Below are 20,702 nucleotides of genomic sequence, written 5' to 3' on the forward strand. Positions count from 1 at the left end.
TCATATTTGCATTTTGTCACACCTCTGCCAAGTTCTTGAAATTGCACATTTTTATTATTTTATGTTCTGACATAATTTTTGACACTTTTTCTTCGATCTCTGACATTACTTTTCATATTTGAATGTAGCACTCTAGAAGTGTACTGAGTATGTAATTGTTGTTGTAAGGTCAGCATCGAGCGGCGCTGCCCCCTTTCCCACGCTGGCTGTGTCCGTAGGTAGCCAGCCTTGAACTGTCCACCCGCGACCACTGGCCCTTTCCCACGCTGGCTGAGTGCGTGGTAGCCGAGCCTGAACTGCCCACCCCGGCCACTGGTCTATTGTTACACCCGCCTGAGAACTTGAGGGAAACAATGACCAGACAGGGCGAGGGGGCAGGGATGGAGGGATCTAGACTCTAGAATGTTCGAGGGTAGGGGAATAAGTAGCGAGGCGGACAGTGGCGCGGGACCTGTGGAGATTGGAGAGAGAGAGGAGGCAGGCCAGCCGCCGAGAAAAGAATTGAATAAAGAAACTTCAGCTGAGAATTCCATCTTGTGTTATTCCTGTACAACGTAGCCCAACCCTACGTAGCCACTTTGACGTGTTGGTTACATGAAAATAAAAGGGTTTTTGACCCATCAGATTTATCAGTGCAGTCCCTTTAGTAGTCTTGAAGTTAGCCTTGCTTCATGTGCATTTGGAGAATGGGATGGCAGCCAGACAGTTTTTGTTAAATTGAAAGAGGTGAAAGTAATGAGGCTGTAAATTCTCCTTGTGACAAGAAATCACAAGGGTTAAAATAACAAAACGAGTGACATATACTGGTCTGTTACAGTCAAGCTCTTCTGATGTCAGTTCAGAGACAGCTTCAGAAATCCACAAGAGACATTCCTTGCTTCGAGAACAGGGCATTGGTAAGTTAGTTAGAATAATACATCTACAAATTAAAGTTATCTGTGAGGTTTATGTTAAGAATGGTTTGTATTATTTACCAGGACATGCGAGTATATATATATTACCAGATAATAAAAGGAACAAATTTCATATTTATTGTCTTTACTAGCATAGTCATTAAAAAACAGTGTTAGTCATAGTTATTGATTGTTATTGATAGTGCTGGTTAGATTGAAATGGCTAAATCTCAGTGCTTAGTGCTGGTGCTGATATCAGGAAATCAATATTTTCTCAAACCTGTTTATTGTAAAACTACAATGAGACCATACACTAGCATAGTTTTTCATTTGAAATTATGAAACAAAACTCATAATATAATCATCTGCTTATCTTATATCTTCAGCTGAGTTTTTTTAAAAGGATAACACATCAAAATTATGATCCAAAACATATACATTTTCAGGGAGGGTTGGTGAAACGGGGGAGGATAGAGGTAGGGATATACAAGAGTTAATATAAAGATGAATCTTCAGTACATTGTGTGAAAAATTATTTTAATTACCTCATGCCCTCTCAGCATTTGTCACTGGGACTGTGATAATCGCTGATTGTGGTTTAATGTAATTTTCTCAGGACTGCTTAAATTGCTTTCTTTTTCTGTGGTACAGAATCTTAGAATTAAGGCTTAGGACCATGGAAAACTTTGAACACATAAGTATTATTTAAATTACATTAGAAGTTCTTGAACTAGTTTGGAAATGTTTCAGTCCTCCAAGACACTGTGACAAGAAGCCAGATGAATCTTTCGGATGTGGCAGACAACGTTCAAGGAGACTGGGTTATACTAGCTCAACAGCTAGGCATTACCATGTCGGAGATCAATCGCATCAAAACCGACTACTCAACGTTGTCTGACCAGGCTCTGGCTATGTTGCAACTGTGGGTGCAGAAGAACCGTGAGAGAGCTACAGGTATGACACAATTGTTGAAGAAGTAGGTGTAGCAGCAAACTCGGCAATACATACAACATGTTGGCAATACATACAACACGTAACCTAATCTAATAGTTCTTATGTTACTTTTGCCTGCATTATGATCTTCAGTCATGTTCACTTTTAAATCCAGTAGTCACCCTCTATAGGAAGTGACAGCATCGCCAAAGGCAGAACTTTGTATCAGTTTATAAGCACATTTTTTGTGTTTTTAGTGATGGATGTCCTTCTTGAGTGCCATTTGAAAAGAATGCATTCGTCCAATAAGATAGTGCCCCTCATATCCTCTGCATTTGATTCCTAACAACTTTGGAATGAAATGCATTGCAGTAGCAGATTTTTCCCTGCATTTTTCATCCTGTATAAAGTCTAGTCACATAATAGGCAGCTTATATGCTGGAATGGAGCAGGAGGCTTCAGTTTAAGACTCTCAGATCTTGTCTGGAATACTCTCCCCTACCCACCCAGCACCTGCTCTCTGGGAGTGCATACCTCATTTATCATGGAAGGTAAGATGTCGGAGGGAGAGAGCTTGCCTCTGTCTTTTCTGTTGCCATGCCTTAGACGTGGTGGAAAACATTAAGAGCTCCTATAGCTGCTAGGCAAGAGAACCATTTATATTTACCATATTCAAGCACTCTTAAGTTTGTGTAGTAATGTATATCAATTTCTTGTGCTTATTTGCTGCTAATGAGCTTCCAAGTCCTTGGTTTTGTTGCCTTGCCTGCCAGTGTAGTTCTTTGAAGGATTGTCAGTGTCAAAAATGTCGGCCTTTTACTCTTCACTTTTTTTTTTTTTTTGTTTTACAGGCAATGCCTTGGAAGTGGCTTTGCAAAAGATCAATCGGGAGGATGTAGTGAGGAAGTGTATGTACAATGTGGAAGTAGTAGACGATGAAGTTGAGGCTGCTGCTGCCCGTGTTGCCATGGACCAGTCAGGTGAGCATGAGAGTGGTTAGTATCATAGCTGATGCTGAAAGTGGTTAGTATCATACCCTTTCCTATGTGTGCATGCATTAGGCATATGCACACTCACAAACTTTTACATGCATGCTTTTTCATAAACAGTTCAGTAGGAACGATTTTTAAAAAAGCAGCTGTATTGTTTTTCTTACAGGTTTCGACACTTTCAAGGAAGAGATTGGCATCACGAAGGACTCCATGAAGCGAGGCATGTCCTTGGATGTCCAGTATGATGAGCAGGACATGATCAAGGTAAGAAGACCTTGAAATGGAAATCAGGTTCTTTTTCCTAGGGCACATATTTGCATTGGGTTTTTTTTTTATACACATTATTTCTTGTCAGTTTCTGTGAAGCTCAATGGTCAGTATTTAATTGCTCATGTATTTTCAGTCTTTAAAAACTTAATGTCATTGTTCTGCATTTTTTGGTAAGCATTCTGACCTAACATTATGCCTTTAAAATGAATTTAATGAAACAACAAAAGCAGGACTGTACAAAACAGCAACAATTTATAGTTGTTTCACAGGCCACAGCAGTCAAGTTTTTAAGATTTTTTCCAACAATTATTCTTTCACATAAAAGAATATCATTTGATTAAAGTTTTGCTGTTGGTGTTTTCAAAATTCTTTTTCTTCTTAAATTTCTTTAAGACATGTTTAATTACTCATTCAAAATTCTTTTGAAAAAACACTCAAGTTTTGATTTGTGGTTCACCAACAGAAGTTTTGAAAATTCTGTGTTGGTATCTTTGTTACACCTTTTGGAAGCTTGGCATTTATCTTTCTGATAAACACTGCTGGGAAACTTGTTTGCTGTCCTCCACTGTGACTTTTTCTTGATGTATTAATGCATTTGCAAAATGGCAAACGCACTATGGTTGTACAGTGGGCATGGAGACTCTTAGCTTGCAAATTTTTAAATATGCTAAGTTTCATATAAAGTAGCTAGAAGAGGAGATTGTATCTTAACAAAGGTGACTTAAACAGGGACTTTTTGGAGCTTATATTTGATCGTCAGTTCTTGGTTGTTTCTGTACCATTATTTTACACCACACCACATGCATACCTAACGCTTTTGTAAGTAATTACATTATACACTTTCCTCTTCAGATTAAAAAAAATCCTCAAGATATAAACACACATAAATTTACACAAAACGTTTAAAATGTCTTAATATGCAGGTTATACAACTGGGTTTAGTTGTGCCACAACTGGTTTTAGCTGCAAACGATTCCCAGACCTTTAGTAATTAGAAAGTTTATATTCTTTTAACTGTGTGGTAAGCCTTCATAAGGACTTACATTAGCTAAAATGGTTTCTGATTTGTTTGTGCATGATGTATTGTTTGTTTTGCTTTTTTTTTAAAAAAAAACAACAACAAAGCAAGCGTATTTAAAAAAAAGTAAGTGGCAGATATGTTTCAGCTGTTTATTACAGATGGGAGGAACATGTATTATGATAAGTTAGGTACAAGGAATCATTGCCACAGTCATTATTATTGCATGTATAGAGTTTTGTTTTGTTTTTCCTCTGTTAATGAAGGAGGTCTGATTCCCTGTGTTATAAACTATTATTATTATAGTTGTTTTGGTTTTAGAATAGGATTGTTACTGATAGGTCACATGTTGCTTTATGACAGGTTTGTATTCTAAGTACATATTGGATATACTTCATTACTCACTTAACAAGTACAAGGGGCTGTGTTTTAAAACTTTCTAAAAATTTGGCGCTTAGATTATTTCAATCATGCTCAAAATTACTTAATGCCACTGTGAAGGGCAGAAGGCATGTGTAGTGCCATAGATGTACACCAACAAAAATCAAAAAGTGATGAAACATGCTGATTTACTACTTCAGTCATTACCCACTCTTCAACTTCTCCTGTATATTAGATACACATTGTATAGAACTACTAACCAGGTACCTTTGCAAAGTAACATTTGATGCCATCATTGTTTTTTCTTCTTCCAAGAAGTCAAAGAATTTAAAATGGTAAAACAAGACTGTCATTCTTCTCTGTAATGTAGGATGCATCAAATGATAACAAGGGAAATGGGGGGGGGGGGCACTGTATTTTTTTCCAAAATTTATTATTGCTGATAACTTTCATAGACTTTTAAAATAAATTGACAACTTCTCATTGCTGTAGAACTGGAAACCACTATGACATTAGCAAAGTCAATGTTGATGGCTTGGGAAACTTGAGAAAGCTATATATCCATTTTGCTTGCTTTGGGCAGAACCATTCCCTAATTATTCCACTATGCTCCTCTCTTGCATGGCCCGGCTTGTTTCAGAATCTAGAAGATATCAAGGTGAGATGCTACTCCTGCCCTTGATTGACTTGCTTGCTTGCTTGATCTTGCCCTTCTTTTCATTCTTATCCATCCTTGATCTGCCTGCATTTGTACTGTGACCTCAAGTTCCTATTCATGGATTTGTGTTGAGCGCAAGTGATTACTTTATATGTTTCTACTTTCAGACTTCACATGGTGAATCTAACCAGCATGTTTTGCCTATTTATTATCATGTTGCCCTCAAACTTTAAGATCACTTTGTCCAAATGAAAAATGGCCGTAGCACTTTCATCTCTTCTCTTGGATAGCATTGCTGCATAATTTCTTTTTTTCCTGAGCATGCCTTCTTCAAAATTTAGACATTTCATTTTCACACTAGGTAAATACATTCTAGGGTAACATTAATAATGTGAGAGAGGGAGGTTACAACATATTTTCCCCCTTATTTCAGTTGCTTTAAAGTGAAAAGTGATATTTTGAATTCGAATGCACATTTTGTGCTTCTGTTCAACATATGAATTCATAATAAAAAGCACCAGGGAAATTAAATAAATAAACTGATAAAATAAGAATAATTTTCTCTATTGTTTCAAAATTGATGATGGACAATTAAGGTTATAAAATTTCAAAGTAGGGAGGAAAGCAAATCTTTTAGACTAGTGACTATACACATGCAATAGAGTTGACCAGTGCAGAAAAATTTCTTTCATTGTATTTACACCATTTACATAATTAATTTTGTAACTCAAAGCTTGGAGAGCTGATAATTGTTTTGTCTTAGTAATGTAGTCACAAACCTTTATCAAATAATAATTTTATCCTTGTATTATAAACCTACTACAAGTGTCTGAACTGAATTCTTTTCAGTATGGACGATATAATTTGTGCCATTAAATCAGCAAGGCTTGATCTACTGGTGTGACATACATCAAATTTTTTTATCTTTTTTGTTTGATCTTTCATAATAATAGAACACTGCATTGTACAGTCCTGTTGTAACTGTCTTTCTGGTAGTTTAGCTAATTTTGCTCTTTTGCTAAAGTCTCTGGTTTTAATTTTAGCTTAACATTTACATCATGCAAAACATCTTATTTTTTTAAGCTACAGAAAACATATTTTGAAGTTACATTTTTCTTTTTTATCTTATTCATTTTTTATTTTCTCCATGATCTGAAGAAAAAAGATTACCAGTGAAGTCTGTGTGTAAACATGTTTTGAAAAGTTCTTTGCAACCTTGAATTACAATAAGTAACACAATTATTTGATCATATTTTTATGCACAGTTTCTGTAACTCTAACATGGAAATATACTTTTTGCTATGGCACATTGATATAACAGTAAAGGTTTGGTAATGTTGTGATAATAAACTTTGTTTTTTGGTGTAGGTTTTTTTTTTTTTTTCGGTGCAAAAGCTCAGTACAATATTGTGGGTTTGAAAATTGTACCTTTTTTCGTCCTTTTTCATTTTGGTTATGTTTTGTTGCCAAAAGCATGTGTGCATGACTTGATGGTCACTGTAAATGGTTAGTTTTTGTGTATTTGTTGACATATATATATCATTACAGGCAGAAACAAATGTCTACTGGTAGCCATCTTGTTCAGTTTGTTATGTTTTGTTTTGTTTTTTCTTTTTTTTGGCAGGATTTTTGACAGTATTTTTCTTATTCTATTTTTGAACTGAATCAAGAATTCTGCATAAATTTTTTTTGTAAGTATTTTTACATTAAGATTCAGATTCCTTCCTCACCTCACAACATTCAAAGCTTGAAGAGGGGCTGAATAAAAGATAAAGACAATATTTACTCCCACTTATTTATTGTTTCCATTTCAACTTGCAACCTCAGGCATGGTTGGAAGTGAAGGAAGGCTATCAATGTCCTTCTTATGTGCACTTCACAAGAGTAACAAAGCGAAAGTAGGTTAAGTTGAAAAATCTGTTGAAGATATGTAGAACATTGACACTCATTGATACTTGGAATGTGGTAAAATTTTAATCTAAATATGTACAACATTATTGCACAGAACTGAGGAGTGTCTCAACTTCTTCTTTGATGCAGGGAACTGAGGAGTGCCTTACCCTCTCCCATACTCCTATTTTTGCAAACCCATCAGCACATTATCTTGGCTTATTTTACTGCCAAGATATGGGGCCTACAGTGGATTCTAGGTCTTTCTGATTTTATTTGCTGTGATAGTTTGCCTGCCATGCTGGTGTTGGTCTGTGTATTTGGATAATTAAGAGACTGAAAATTAAGTGTCATCAATAAGATCTGTGGAAATCTGGAATAGCCACAGGACAAATGCCAGTTTTATAAATCACATCGTCAAAGATTATGCAGAAATGAATCTAAAATTTACAGGCTGACCTTACAGACTACCCTTGGCATGGATTGAGATGTAGGTAAAATGGACAAAGCAATAATCAAACTACTGTGATGAAAAATACATGAATGTCAGTATCATTGAAAAGAATAACTTAAAACAAAACTGTATGTTAAGAAAAGTTAAATATTGGCATGTGCAGACATGCCTGTGAGCTCACACACCCATCCCTTTACATACAAATTTGTGTTTACACATACACATGTGTATTGAAGACTATTACCATCCTGACATTGTAATTTTTTTTTAAATAAGTTATGGCTTAACATATTTTTTGTTCTTTCCCCAGTTGTCTTTGCAATCAGAAATATTTTATAATGCTATTTTTTGTACACTGCTAAGATTGCTTTATATTAACAATTAACCGTTTTGTTTTGTTTTTACCTGCTGAAGCCTGACTACAATGGTGCTTACTGCAATTTTTTTCCTAGGAGGGGGAGGTCTCAGTCTTCCTACCACATGTCTGCTTCTGTCACTTATTTCAGTTTTTATCTCCTTGCAGGAATCTGAATCAGCTGCAGAAGAGTCCAGTCCAGGCAGTGAACGGGGGTCATTTGATCGAGGACCTGCGCCTCAGGCTGTCACTGAAGGTAAGACATGGCGGCACTATTTTAGTATCTCCATTAAGACTCATTGGCTAGAAGAATGTGAGTGAATGGCTCTTTAGCTGAAGATTTTATAAAAATTTGCAGCCAAGTCCTTATTATATGTCTTTCAGAGTAATTGTTTTTTTTAAATTTTTACAGCAGATTGAAGGTATCTTATGCTTCAGAAAACTCACTTTTTTATGTAGCCTGGAATTTGATAAATACATGCTGTATACTGTATCCTGCTACCCTTCATTTATTCTGGAAGAAGCAACATTTATACATGCTTTCATGAATTGTCTTCACATCTTTTATTTCATTAAGAAATTGTTTCTTAACTGAAGAGTAAGGAAAATTGAGAGTTTGTTGTACAGACTTTTGTGTTGACTATGCATGTTGTCTATTTAATTTACTCAGTAAGGCTTGTTTTACACTGTCTTAACTGTATTCCCATCATTTTGATGGAGGATATATTTTTTTGTAATTATAAATTATTTTTTTTAAAGTGTTTGGAAGTGATTCCGTGCTTAACAGTACTTAACAATGTTTGCATTATGTATGTTGTTTTTCATCAGTACATTTACCTCATTCTGTAATCTGTTGAACTCCAGTGAAAGATTCACAACTAACTTTTCATGTGTGTCTGAAGTTTTGTCACATTTATGCATCATCAGTCAAGTAACAATTCAGCTGATCTTGTTAAAAGCGTGGGCATGCCTGAACATTTATAGCTTTTGTTTGTCATTTCACTATTGTCCATGTTTAGAAGTGTCACTAGCATACTTGTTTTGCTTTGCTTTTGTTTTGCATTCCTTCATTCCTCCAGACAGTCTGCTCTTGTCAGTTCATTACTCGTCATATGTAGGCCTCATTCCATCAGTTCATCAAAAAAATGTTGAGCTTCTTCAACCAGAAAATTTGAGTCGTGCTGCTGTGCCCCCCTGCCTCAACCCCACATCCTTCTCTCATATTAATGATGTGGAGCAAATTTGTCTTTTTCAATACTTTCTGTAATACTGGTTCATAAACTTCATTTAATACTTTTGCCAGCTTAAGGATATATCTGTAAATTTTAACATAAAGGAGTTAAAAATGTGGTCATGAAACCCATCCAGTCATGTCATTTTTCATTTAAAAATTCATGCCAGCATTTACCAAAGAACCTTTAGGCACACTGAAAATAGTGTTGCAGAGAACTGTCTTTTACACTGCTGCATTCCTGACATTGTTTTCTAGATTGTAGCCTCATTTATGCATAAACTATCACATTCTCTTTTTCCCAAAGCTAAAATTTCTGTGTTGAAAGGTGAGGTGGGGGTGATAATATTAGGGACACAAGTTTGCCATTCATCTACCCTGATAAAGCATAAAAATTTGAGTTAGATTATATATTTTATAATTTGTTAAGAAAAAATAAAGCCAGTGATGGTAATCAGCTGGTTAATTTGTATGAAGAATATGCTATCTTTAGAGATTTCATTCTTTAATGCCCCTACAACTTGAACCGCCTGTTTTGCCAAACCAACAGCCTGGCTAAGTTCAGATCCTTAAAAAGGGACAGTATTTGCAGCATATGTAATGAACGACCTCCCATTTCCTGTTATTTCTTTTGTTTTTATCACGTAACAACTGGCACACCACTACCAGTGTCCACCTCTCCTGCCAACTCTGTTGAGGAGGAGGCTATTTCGCCGGAGGTGGACCCTAGGAGACCAGTGGCAAAAGCCTTTACACCAGTTGAATCAGAAGAGTCTGTGCAAAGAAAGAAAGAGGCCTTCCTCATTCTGGCCCAAGATTTGGATAGGCTTGCTGATGAGCGAGAACAGCAGTTGCAGAGGGGAGGTACAAGAGCTTGTTGCTAGCATGGGGTGTTGTTTGCATAACATTGCATGTGGTATTCTGCTGCCAGCATGCTTCATATTATGTAAACAATAAAATGTGCAGATTTGTATTTGCTGTTACATATTGCTTTTGCAAACCCACCATTCTTTCTGATTTATCAACATGGGAAACACTGAGTTTGAATTGTGCAATTTTTTTTTATTCCTGCACTTATGTTTATTGCATTGTTTTCAAAAATGTTTGTTGCTGATAAACTTATTTCTTTTGTAGCATTTTCTTTAAGTTAAAAAAGTGACAATGATTTGTTAACGTGCCCTAAATCTGTAGAGTATTTTTTTAAATTTTTTTAGAATGAGGCGCATAATAACGGACATGGTTAGAATTCAGTAACATAATAAAAATAGCAGCAGTAGCAGCAAAGCCATGGTGGAAGAGTATCTTGGAAATTGTGCTACTGCAAATAAAAACTATAGTCAAAGACAGATTCCTTTGCTAGCTAGAATAAGTGCTGGAGAATTGTTAAAGTGCAGTGGTTATTAATGATTAATTTTTTCAGAAAACAAGTTTTTAATTTTTTGATTTTGGCTCTTAATAGGCATACACTCCAGGACATATGTGCAAATTTAACAAAAGAATTGTTTAGGAGATGAATATTAAAAAATCTTTAAAAGCTTTTTTTCAATTCATTCCTTTAGTTCATTTATTGTAAATAAGTAAACTACAAAATCATAAATTTTGTCCTTGGTCCATAATGGTCTGAAGTTTAGCATGCTCATAATTATCTGTAAAATTAAAAAAATATCAGGGTTTACAAGTAGCATTTCTCACCGTTTATCTTGAGATGGGAATTGAAACGTTTCAAACTTGCATTTCCTTTTAAAATGTATTTTCATTTGTGTTCATTAGACATTTCATTTGAGAGTTCACTTCAGTTGGAATGTAAGCATGTTTTATTTATTTAAAAATAATGGCTCTTTTGGGAATTTAGCAATTTTTTTTAATTAGGGAAGGCGATGGTTTGCAAGTTTTCTAGGTAGATAAACATGTGGATGCATGGTGTGCTCCTGTATAGAATCTAGACCCAGATATTGCTGTGTATATAAAGTGTCTGTGAAAAAGTACACTTGAAATAATATCCTTAAGTATTTCAAGTCCCTTCTAATTTTCAGAAGCATTGCTTTCAAGTTTGCACAACATAAATTTTTGTGACATTGTACATAATGATAAAGGTGAACATTCACTTCATTTTGTTTTTAATGGATTCTGCAGTTTTTAAAAGGAACCTTTTGAATCCATTTTCTTGTGTTTGCTTATGTTGAAGAAGTGTTGCATGTGCATGGTGGATTGATAACATTTACTTGTGAAGTATATTTTGTAAAAAGAAGAAATAAATGCATTATTTTATTTAGATATTGTTAATAGTAATACACCAAATATAATTTTATACTCTAAGTTAATTTTTTTAATTATAGATTTAAATTATAAAATTTCTTGCCTTAATGAAATGTGTGTCCGTACATGTGACAAGAGCATGAAGCAGATGCAAATGTTGCAGTGGAGGACCAGCAGTACTAGGAGCATGCTAGTTAAAGAACACTTTAAAAAAAATTATCCTATTTGGTATAGAAAGCAAAGGCAGGAGAAAGTCTTTCCCATCACTCCAGCCTCTGTAATAACTCCTCCTCTATGAAAACACCAAGGTGGGTGGTGGTGCCATAAAGCACACATGCTGTTGTGTGGCTGCCATGTGGCCTAGTCGATCAACATATGGTCCTGAAGCCAGAGGCAAAATTGTGCTGATGTCGTAAGCAAACGAGGTCAATACTAGGTCACTGTGTTTGTGTCAGTTTTGTGCTGCTGTCGCACTGGCCTGTGCTTCCTTCCTCACACGTGGAGGTCGCCCTTTCTTCTGCTTGCAGACCACAAACTGAGGTCGTCTGCATACGAGTCTTGCACATGCTTTAATTTTTGCAGCAGTGCAAGATTATGTTGGTGTCTGTTGTGTGTTGCTAGCTAACAAAGTCTCGTAAGTGTGCAGCATATCAGGTACACATTTTATTCTTTGGAAAGTAGGTTATCCTGTATATGACATGAACATTTATGTGTTGTGATTTGGGAGAAAAGAGAAAGCACAGTGATGTTTATCTTTATCTGGGGACTCTTGTTCATGATAAGGACATTATTTGAATGGATTTGAAACTTTTTGGATGGTTATGATGAGTATTTTGTTCTCATGCATTTAAGGGCACATTTCAACTCACTGGAATATATATATATTTGTGGAAAGCACTGGTCAGTGAGTGATGTAAGGTCAGCATGAGTCTAAAATTACTTGCGTGTCGCACGTTCCTTTTTGCACATCCTTCTCTCTGGGAGATTTGGATTAAAAAAGTGAAGTATGCTGTTATTACTCACGACTTAGCTTTTTTTTTGTATTTTTAAAAAAAAAAACCAGGAAAATTATCATTCTCAAAAATCTAAATCAAGAAAAGCAAGGCTTTCTCTATTTTGTAAGTTGTAAAGTTATGGTTGGAATTCCGTAGTATTTGTTTAAATACCTTTTCTAAGTACATTGCTGTCATCCACTCATGCAAACCAGAATCCGATGATCAAGAGTCAGTCAAGGAGGAGGAGATCGTCAAATCAGCTAAGGTCAGTCAAGAGGAATCCATCACAGAGCCATCCCATGAAGAGTACAGACAAGAACAGACAGGTACTCTGCCTGCTTGAGTGGCTTCATTGACATTTATTATTCCATTTGATGTTGACATGCTTGTGTCTCTTATGGTGTCATTTTGTGTGCATGATCAGATTGGTACCATTGCAGAGTACTAAAATATCTTCCCTTCTTCTGAATCCCTAATGCAGTGCTATTGCACTTAAAGATGATTTACTTTTTTGATCACAGTAATGAAGTTACACTTACCTACAAAAATATTTGCGAAAAACAGTGTTTTACTTAAAAATCCCACTCTTGCATGTGTGTTGCTTTTTATATTTGCATGACAATACATATATGTGCTAATAGAGTTCTCTTTTTTTTTAAAAAATCTCAATATTTTGAGTTGTACATTTTTGAACTTGTGGGACACCATACTAAATATTTCTCTATTGTATAATCCCCCCCTCCTCATAAAATTTGCATTTTCCCATAACAAATGCCATGTTTTTTCTGTAAAAAAAAAAAAACAATTTGTTTCAACAAAATTTTTCTAACTTATTTAACTGCTGCATTTTTGAAATGTATTCAAAGTACCACTTGTGACCATTCTGCAGTCTTATTTCTTTACTGATTTAAATTTGTATATTGCATGGACTTTTTTTGCATGTTGCAAGTATATGTTCCTGCATTTCACAAAGGAAAGGGAGATAGTAACATTTAAAACTATTATATGATTTGAGTAAACTTTTTGTACCTTACAAAGTCTTTCAGGAGAGGAGGGTACTTTAAAACAGATATTTCTGTTGAAAATCACAACAAATACACAAATGGTTTAATGCAGTGAAATGTTAAAAGCACACTTCCTATTTCTGTTGATAGCACAGAATCAAAGCTTATATGTAATGGAAAACTCCCATGTTGTCAGAACTACACATGTTGCTACTTTTGGATGCAATTCTTTGGTTTTGGTGTATTTTTATGCTTTTTTTTTTTTTTTTTTTGTTGATGTTTGTGTGTTGTGATCACCGAATAGACACAAATGAATTTATGTTCAGATAGCTTTGATCAATTATGTGTTTACAATACTGGTGTGTTCTGTGGTATACAGCTTAGACTTGATAAATTTCAGTTGATTCACAGGTCTCTACCTAATTTTGGGGGAGGAGTTCTTTGAGCCATTTACATTGAAGATTCTTTCTTGAGTGCATCATGCTCTTTGCTGATTAAAAGTACACAAGCAAGATGTGGATCCATGAGCTAGATTAGAAATACATGGCCTCTTTATTTTTAACTGCTATTATTGTTTTTCTTTAAATTTTGTTGCATGTATTTTTATATCATCTGTGTGCATGCACACTAGTAAAAAATCTAAGCTGTAATATCATTTTCAGTTTTCTTTAAGACTTTATTTAAGAAGGCATATTCTGGCATATTCTGTACAGTATCATTGTGATTTCATCATTATACATTAAATACATTGAATATTGTTTGGCAATTTTAATTAGAAGTAAAATAAGAATTCACTTTCACATTTATGCAGATGTCATATCAGTGTTTTGTATGTGGTGTAGTGTTAGTCACATAACCTGGTTCCCCTGTACTGTCACACATTTTCATACAAGGAGAGCAGGTTATATTAAAAGATTATTACCAGCAGTAAAGTGTAGTAAAGGTAGTTCAGAAACATTGACATTTGACCACCAATCCCCCTCTTTTCTGATAACATCTAGGAAAATGTAATTTTTCTACTTTTTATTTTGTGCTGCCTTTGAAATATTGTCCCCTTTACTGGCACTTTACCTGAAAGTTATATAAATTTTTTTAATTTCCTTTTTTTCCCCTCCACCCCAGCTTCCGTTCCCTTTCTTTGTGTTGGTTGAATGTTGAGTTTTGTATAGATTTTTGGTTTTGAAGATTAAATTCACTTAGATTAAACATACTTGGTGGTATAGTTAGAACCATTTAGTGGATGAGCTGTGGCTGTTTGCATTCCATAGTTTTGAATTGTGTATGTTTTCTTTTATTTTAAAAAAGGCACAAATCCTGTCACTGACATGTCATGTTATGAGTTTGGAGAAACTAAAAAAGACTACATGACATCTGGTAAAAACCTTTATAGACATACCTCTTTCCCCGTCCCCTACTTGCAACTGTGGGTCACCCATCAACATATGGATCCACACTGTAGACAGTTACTAGCATGATGTATTAACAGGGCGCAACGGTTAGCGCCTGTCACCAATACAGTGAAGATTGGCTGTCCTGGGTTCAGCTCTCATCTTGGGCATGCTGTTCTTTCTCTGCCTGTGGCATCAGTTTCCAGGGCTGCCGAGAGCCAGCATGGGCTCCGGGGCAGATGACACTTTGTAATTTCCCCAAATTATAATAATATGCTTGCACTTCGATTATCAATATCTACATTTCATTCAGTAATATAATATAGACTCCAAATATCAGGACAAGTGCTCTAGGATCTACATCTGTACTTGAACATAGAGTTGTTTACACGTGGGTGGTTAGTAAATGAGGAAAAATTGCATTAAATGATAAACTTGTAGCACCCTGCTCCATAGAAAAAAAAATCCCCAGAGTGAGGAATGCCGCAGACCCTCCTGTCCCCCCTTTTCGTCAGGCCAGTTTCTAGGGCTGGCCTCCTTGCCCTGATATAGCCTTAGTTGCTGGCTCCTCATAAAACACTAATCCCCTCCCCCTGCCTGCACAACATGGATAACATCAGATGATGATGAGAAATAATTCATCATACAGGTCTTATGTCATATTTTTACAAATCTCTGCATTAAAACTAACATCCCATTCCCTTGATGGTAGTATAGTCTAGCATGAACTGTCAATGGACAAGATTCCAGTTATTGGCCAGAATTGTTTTTTAACATGGTCCTGTTATATATATATACCTGCTCTCTAAATCTCCTGTGTAATGGTGTGTCAGTTGTTTGGTATAGTGCTTTGTGTTTTTGAAGAAGCTTTTGTAACCTTTCTTTGTGCGTTCTGTGCATGTGTGTGCTTCCTTGCAGGTGTACAGGCAGTTGAGGATGAGGAAGTAGTGCGGACCCCTCCCCCCAGTCCAACAGAAAAAATTGAAAGCAGGTATATTAAATTACAGAGCTATGCCAGCTATTGATCTCAGTCCATTGAATTGCATAGATGTAAGTGACCTAGTGTGTTGTATTGACCAGTGATACTGTTGTGCTGTGCTTGAAACTGCATATACAGTTGTTGTATACTGTGTGTGTTCGCTTTACCCTCTAGAAATTAGCAAGCACTTGTTTTTCTCTAGATTTTGATTTGTGCCACAGAAGGGATTCAGGAATATTTGGTATCAGTTTCTGATGCTGAGAATTTAGTTGTTAAAATTAGCATGTCTTTATGTTGTCATGCCAGACTGATAGGCATTTTAATAACATGGGAAACTGCTATTGGTGATTACATGTGGGATAATATGTCCTGCCATAGGAGTGATAGATATCTGAGGCTGAAGCTTTTGTGTCTTTTAGTTAGCAGTTGACATCTTGCCAAATATCAATCCATCCAGCCTAAAATAGAAGACACCTAAATTTTATTAGGTATTTGAGACTCACATAGTAAGTAGGTTTAATATTAAGGCATCATATTGAATAATAGTAGAGGAATGCACAGAAGTTGAAGATGTGTTGGCATACAACTTTCAAGAGAAAATGTTTCTTGCCTGCACCAGGAAAGCCAAACTTGAATGCTAGCCAGATCCTCTGTGTTTATAATTATACATGGCTTCAGCAAACCTGGGTGCAGTCTTTGGCATTATTACTTGCTTTCTGTTCTCTCTGCCTATGCATCTCTTTCTCCAAAGTGCACTCTTTCTTTTGGTGTGAATGTGTGCACATGCGCATTAGTGTGTGCGGTAAACAACTGTTTTTTTATTCTACAGACCAAGTCAGATTTGTGAAGAACAAAAATTTAGCAAAATAGCTGTGAACATCATAAAACTCTTACATTAGTTTGTATATTATAATGCAGGACTTTGGCACTAGCCACATGCAGAGTATATGCCAGAAGATGTATTTCCAGGGCAGACTCCTTTACACTGGCATTTGTAGACTAGCTTTTGTGAGTTAGGTGTTATGGGAAGTTTCCATCTCTACACAAATGACCTTGCCATTTCTGCAGTGACGAAAGTGTATTAGCAGACATATTGTTTATGAAAGTGTAGGTAAGTAATTCCCACTCCCAAATAAGATAAGCAGCAGATTTTTATGTAAACATTTTCTGGTTTGCATATGTGTTTCATGACCTGCCTTTGTAATTCGTCAGCACTAAAGAGTAAGAAATGGCTCAAGCCTTTCCAAAATAGTAATCATTCGGATTTGCGATTATGTCATTCCTTCCAGACAGCATCAGTTTTGCTGATACTTTGTGAGAGTGAATGAAAGAATCTCTCAGAAATTGCTGAATTGTATGGCGTCCTACATGTATGAATGAATACACATGATTGTGTGTGTGCACATACATGTACGCTTGAAACAGGTTTATAAAAGAAGGCTTCCTACCTTATATTAATTTTTTCGGAGCTTTTCTTCTCATTGGCAAGGGCATTTATCTATCTATACCTTCTCTGCTTTGATTTTTTAAGGACCATTTATGATACTATTGTCACTCCACCCCACACACAACTAAAAAATACTGTAACCCTGAAAATACTTCCATTTTTAACTTTAGTGGGTCAGTACAAACAATGCTTTCTGTTACTATCAAATATCTTGGTGTATCTCTAGCTGAACCAGAAAAACAAACCTTTGACAGTGAACTGGAGTTTGCTAGCATGCTATAACTGTTTTTCATACTCATGGCATGCTTTTTACCCTAACAGTTAAAGTCTAGTACTGCCTGTGTCACTGTTCCCTTAATCAAGCGATATACAAAAGCTGTAATGTTAAAAATGAACTTCATCCCTCTTGAAATAGGTTTTGAACTGTTAAGTTTAAAGGAATGATTCCTTTTGATGGTGAAGCATGGGGTACTATTTTGTTTTGGCTTGTAAATCTTTAAAATCATAAAAAGATAGCAATCAGTTAGAGTTTGCTGCATTTTAACATTGTTCTGCATGTTTTTTTGTTGGTTTTTTTCTCTATCTTTGTCTCATGCTTACACTTAATCAAATCAGAGGAATATCAGGAAGAGAGCACTGAAGAATACACAGAAATTATAGAAACTTTCCAAACATCTGAGGACGGAGGAAAGACATGGAAAAAATATAAAAAAATCATTCGAATCTCAGCAGAGGGTACCTCAGAAAGTGTTGAACCGATTGAAGGTACATTGTATTGTCAGTGCCATAACTGTGTAATGCCAACCCCTGCATGCTGTTTCCGTTCCTACTTTGTGTGTAAAGCTTTTTCCATAAAATATGGTCTGTAGCTTTTTTTCCTTGCATTGACATATTTGAGCTGGATTATTTTCAAGCTTTTAAAAACTTTACAATTCGTTTAAAAATTCTTTTCCTTTTTAAAATATACTTTGGTCATTTTGCAAAAAGAGAAAGTGAGTGAGAAGGTGAGGAAGCAGCATGTGTGTGAGAAAGAGCTTTTGCTTCACAGAATCTTTGCCTTCCATGAATATTATTGTATCATTTCCTATTGTGAAGATTAGAATGTGTGCAGGTGTGTGACTGCATGTGGATGTGTGAATGAGGGCATAACACTGTGCCTTTTAAAGTAAAGGAGGTACAGAGCTGCTTCCAAAGCACCTATCATCTTTTGTATTAATCAACCTGTGTTATTTATGCTGTTAAATTCATTGATCAGATTGGAGTGTGTGTGTGGGAGGGAGATTGTTTTCACAGGTGTGCCTCTGTTTGCATTAACTTGTATGCATCTGGGAGAGAAAAAGTGCATCTCGATCCTGTGTAACTGGCTCTTTGCTTCATACATTATGTACCATTTGTTTCATTGTAGACTAATTAATGTACCTTATGCTGTGAACACCTTGAGTAAAACATTTTAGTTTTGCCATTTCTGTGATGCAAATGACCTGCACTTGTGGTTGGGAAGGGGATAATTTAATACTGGTTTTGCTTCCAAATTTTTTATGCTTAAGTTTTCTTATGCACTTAATGTTTGGTTGGAGCATTTAGTGTTACAAGAAATGAATTAAATGGGTTTTAATTTTGGAGTGGTTTTGATGGTGTATTCTTCCTTTCCAGTTTGTTTCACACCATGCTATTTTAATCATGGGTTATGTTGTTTGTGCAGTTGGATACAAGTAACTTTATCAGTAGAATTTTATAGAATCATTAATGGCCAAATGATAATAATATAGTTTTATCCTTTTTTAATTCAGTGATATATTCAATACAAATACAGACATATTCCTTTCCAGCCTATATATTTACAACAATTCTTTTATTTAAAAATAGTTTAATATAGTAAGCAGATAGAAGATTATTGCCACTTTAAAATTTGCTCAAAGTTTATGTTTAAGAGTTCAAGTCAAGAATGAATAATTCTCTTTGTCATGTCTTTTTGATAGATAATTTGTGCATGGGAGTTGTTTGTCAAAATTTTTGTCAAATTCCAGTTAATTTTCACATGTAGTGACATTTTGCACATTCAAAATAAAGAGTAGTCCATTTTAATTAGCAGTTTAAGTAATTCTGTTTTAACACACTAAAGAAAGGTATATTTTTGTTCAATTTATGTTACATTTTATTAAATAATGTCATTTAATATTTTGCAGAAGTACCCCAAGCAACAAGCTTTGCAGAAGAAGCAGCCACTCGACTGGCATACCAAACATCGGTTGACCAGACAGACCAGGGTGTGTAGGTCACATGATTGTACAGACACAAGCCACTTTTTTCATGACCACAAGCTGTGTAAACACACATATAAATATTATATACACAATCACAAAACTTGTGACAGGTAATAAGTGCCTTATCTTGATTTTCAGACCCAATAGCTTTGATGTTTGCATGATGAGAATATCAATGCTCTTTAAGTATAGGTCAGAATCTTCGTGTAAAAAAAAAAAAAAACAATTTTTATTTCGTGGCAGCCACTGTGCTGTTTAATTAAGAATAATATAATAGGTCACAGAAGGGAATGGCTGAGATGGAGAAAGAGTATAACCAAGGATATTTTTCTTCCGTTTTCAGAAGAAAGTGATTTATGGTACAGATGTAACCTAAAATGTAAGCAGTATGGTCAGGTAGAAAGAATTTCTCCATGAGTCAAAAGTTTAATATTTTTAGAAAATAAAGGCGTGGATGTAAGAAAAATATACAAGGTTGTGATAATATGGTGATATTTGATGTAATAAATAAATTAAAAAAACAGGTGATGCAACTGTTTACAATAATGGAAGTCTTATTTAACATTCAAGAAACAAACATTTAGTCATATGCTGTAACCAATAACAAGTGCACTGATCCCTGGAATTAAATGGGAAAATGATATGTTTGGATATGTCTCATTTCTCATCCATAGCTACATGACATTTACAGTTAAAATAATGTAAACTTGATTTATTATTTGTTGTATATGTTGTTTTGTAGTCTTTGAGTTAATTTTTATAAAAAAAAAAATATTCAGATACATGTTGATATAATTTTGTAGAGATCGTATAAGTTTACTGTGATTTTGATTCAGTTATTGTGAAAGAAATTTTCTTTCTCAAATTATTTTATCTCCGAGATTTTCTGTCATATTGGATTGTCTCCCCACCCCTGTGCCTCTAAGAATCTGCAGTGGAAGCAATCTTATGTTGTTTGAGTGATATGATTCCTGCAAAGAAATTCATATTAATATGGGCTGCAGTTACCCTCAAGACATTTTGTTTAAACCGTAAAATCATAATTATCAAAAACTTTTCTGTGTTGATGTAAACAGAAAATTTAAATAAATTGTGTTACTATTAAATTGATAAAGAAAATTATAAGATTGATAGATAAATTAAAATTTTCTGCTTAAAGGGCTTTTGAAGTTAAGTGGTATAAAATGTTTTTAAAATGCAGACCTGCATTTCACTGAGACTCAGCTAAGCTTTCTTTTTACATAGTTTTTCTTATTTGGTTTAATATAAAAAAAATTAAATGTTGCATTACTTG

At 35.1% G+C, this 20,702-nt stretch overlaps 1 protein-coding gene across 47 annotated transcripts in view; it reads left to right on the forward strand.

The window, feature by feature from the left end:
* LOC112572817 (ankyrin-1-like) overlaps nucleotides 1-20,702 on the forward strand; it is a 110,356-nt gene that overhangs the window by 64,607 nt on the left and 25,047 nt on the right. For 28 of the 47 annotated variants that reach the window (XM_025256486.1, XM_025252754.1, XM_025252848.1 and 25 more), the window contains 11 exons: nucleotides 818-896; nucleotides 1,644-1,847; nucleotides 2,678-2,806; nucleotides 2,985-3,082; nucleotides 5,128-5,145; nucleotides 8,013-8,100; nucleotides 9,745-9,939; nucleotides 12,539-12,652; nucleotides 17,760-17,909; nucleotides 19,331-19,411; nucleotides 19,752-19,787. In XM_025256486.1, coding sequence (XP_025112271.1) covers nucleotides 818-896; nucleotides 1,644-1,847; nucleotides 2,678-2,806; nucleotides 2,985-3,082; nucleotides 5,128-5,145; nucleotides 8,013-8,100; nucleotides 9,745-9,939; nucleotides 12,539-12,652; nucleotides 17,760-17,909; nucleotides 19,331-19,411; nucleotides 19,752-19,787 — 1,192 coding nt within the window. Of the gene's footprint in view, nucleotides 1-817; nucleotides 897-1,643; nucleotides 1,848-2,677; nucleotides 2,807-2,984; nucleotides 3,083-5,127; nucleotides 5,146-8,012; nucleotides 8,101-9,744; nucleotides 9,940-12,538; nucleotides 12,653-15,636; nucleotides 15,705-17,759; nucleotides 17,910-19,326; nucleotides 19,412-19,751; nucleotides 19,788-20,702 lie in introns of all 47 variants that reach the window. The other 19 variants (XM_025254136.1, XM_025255914.1, XM_025253210.1 and 16 more) reach the window with 15 other exon arrangements.

This window comes from Pomacea canaliculata, linkage group LG1 (assembly GCF_003073045.1).
Source record: "Pomacea canaliculata isolate SZHN2017 linkage group LG1, ASM307304v1, whole genome shotgun sequence".
Classification (NCBI taxonomy): domain Eukaryota; kingdom Metazoa; phylum Mollusca; class Gastropoda; order Architaenioglossa; family Ampullariidae; genus Pomacea; species Pomacea canaliculata.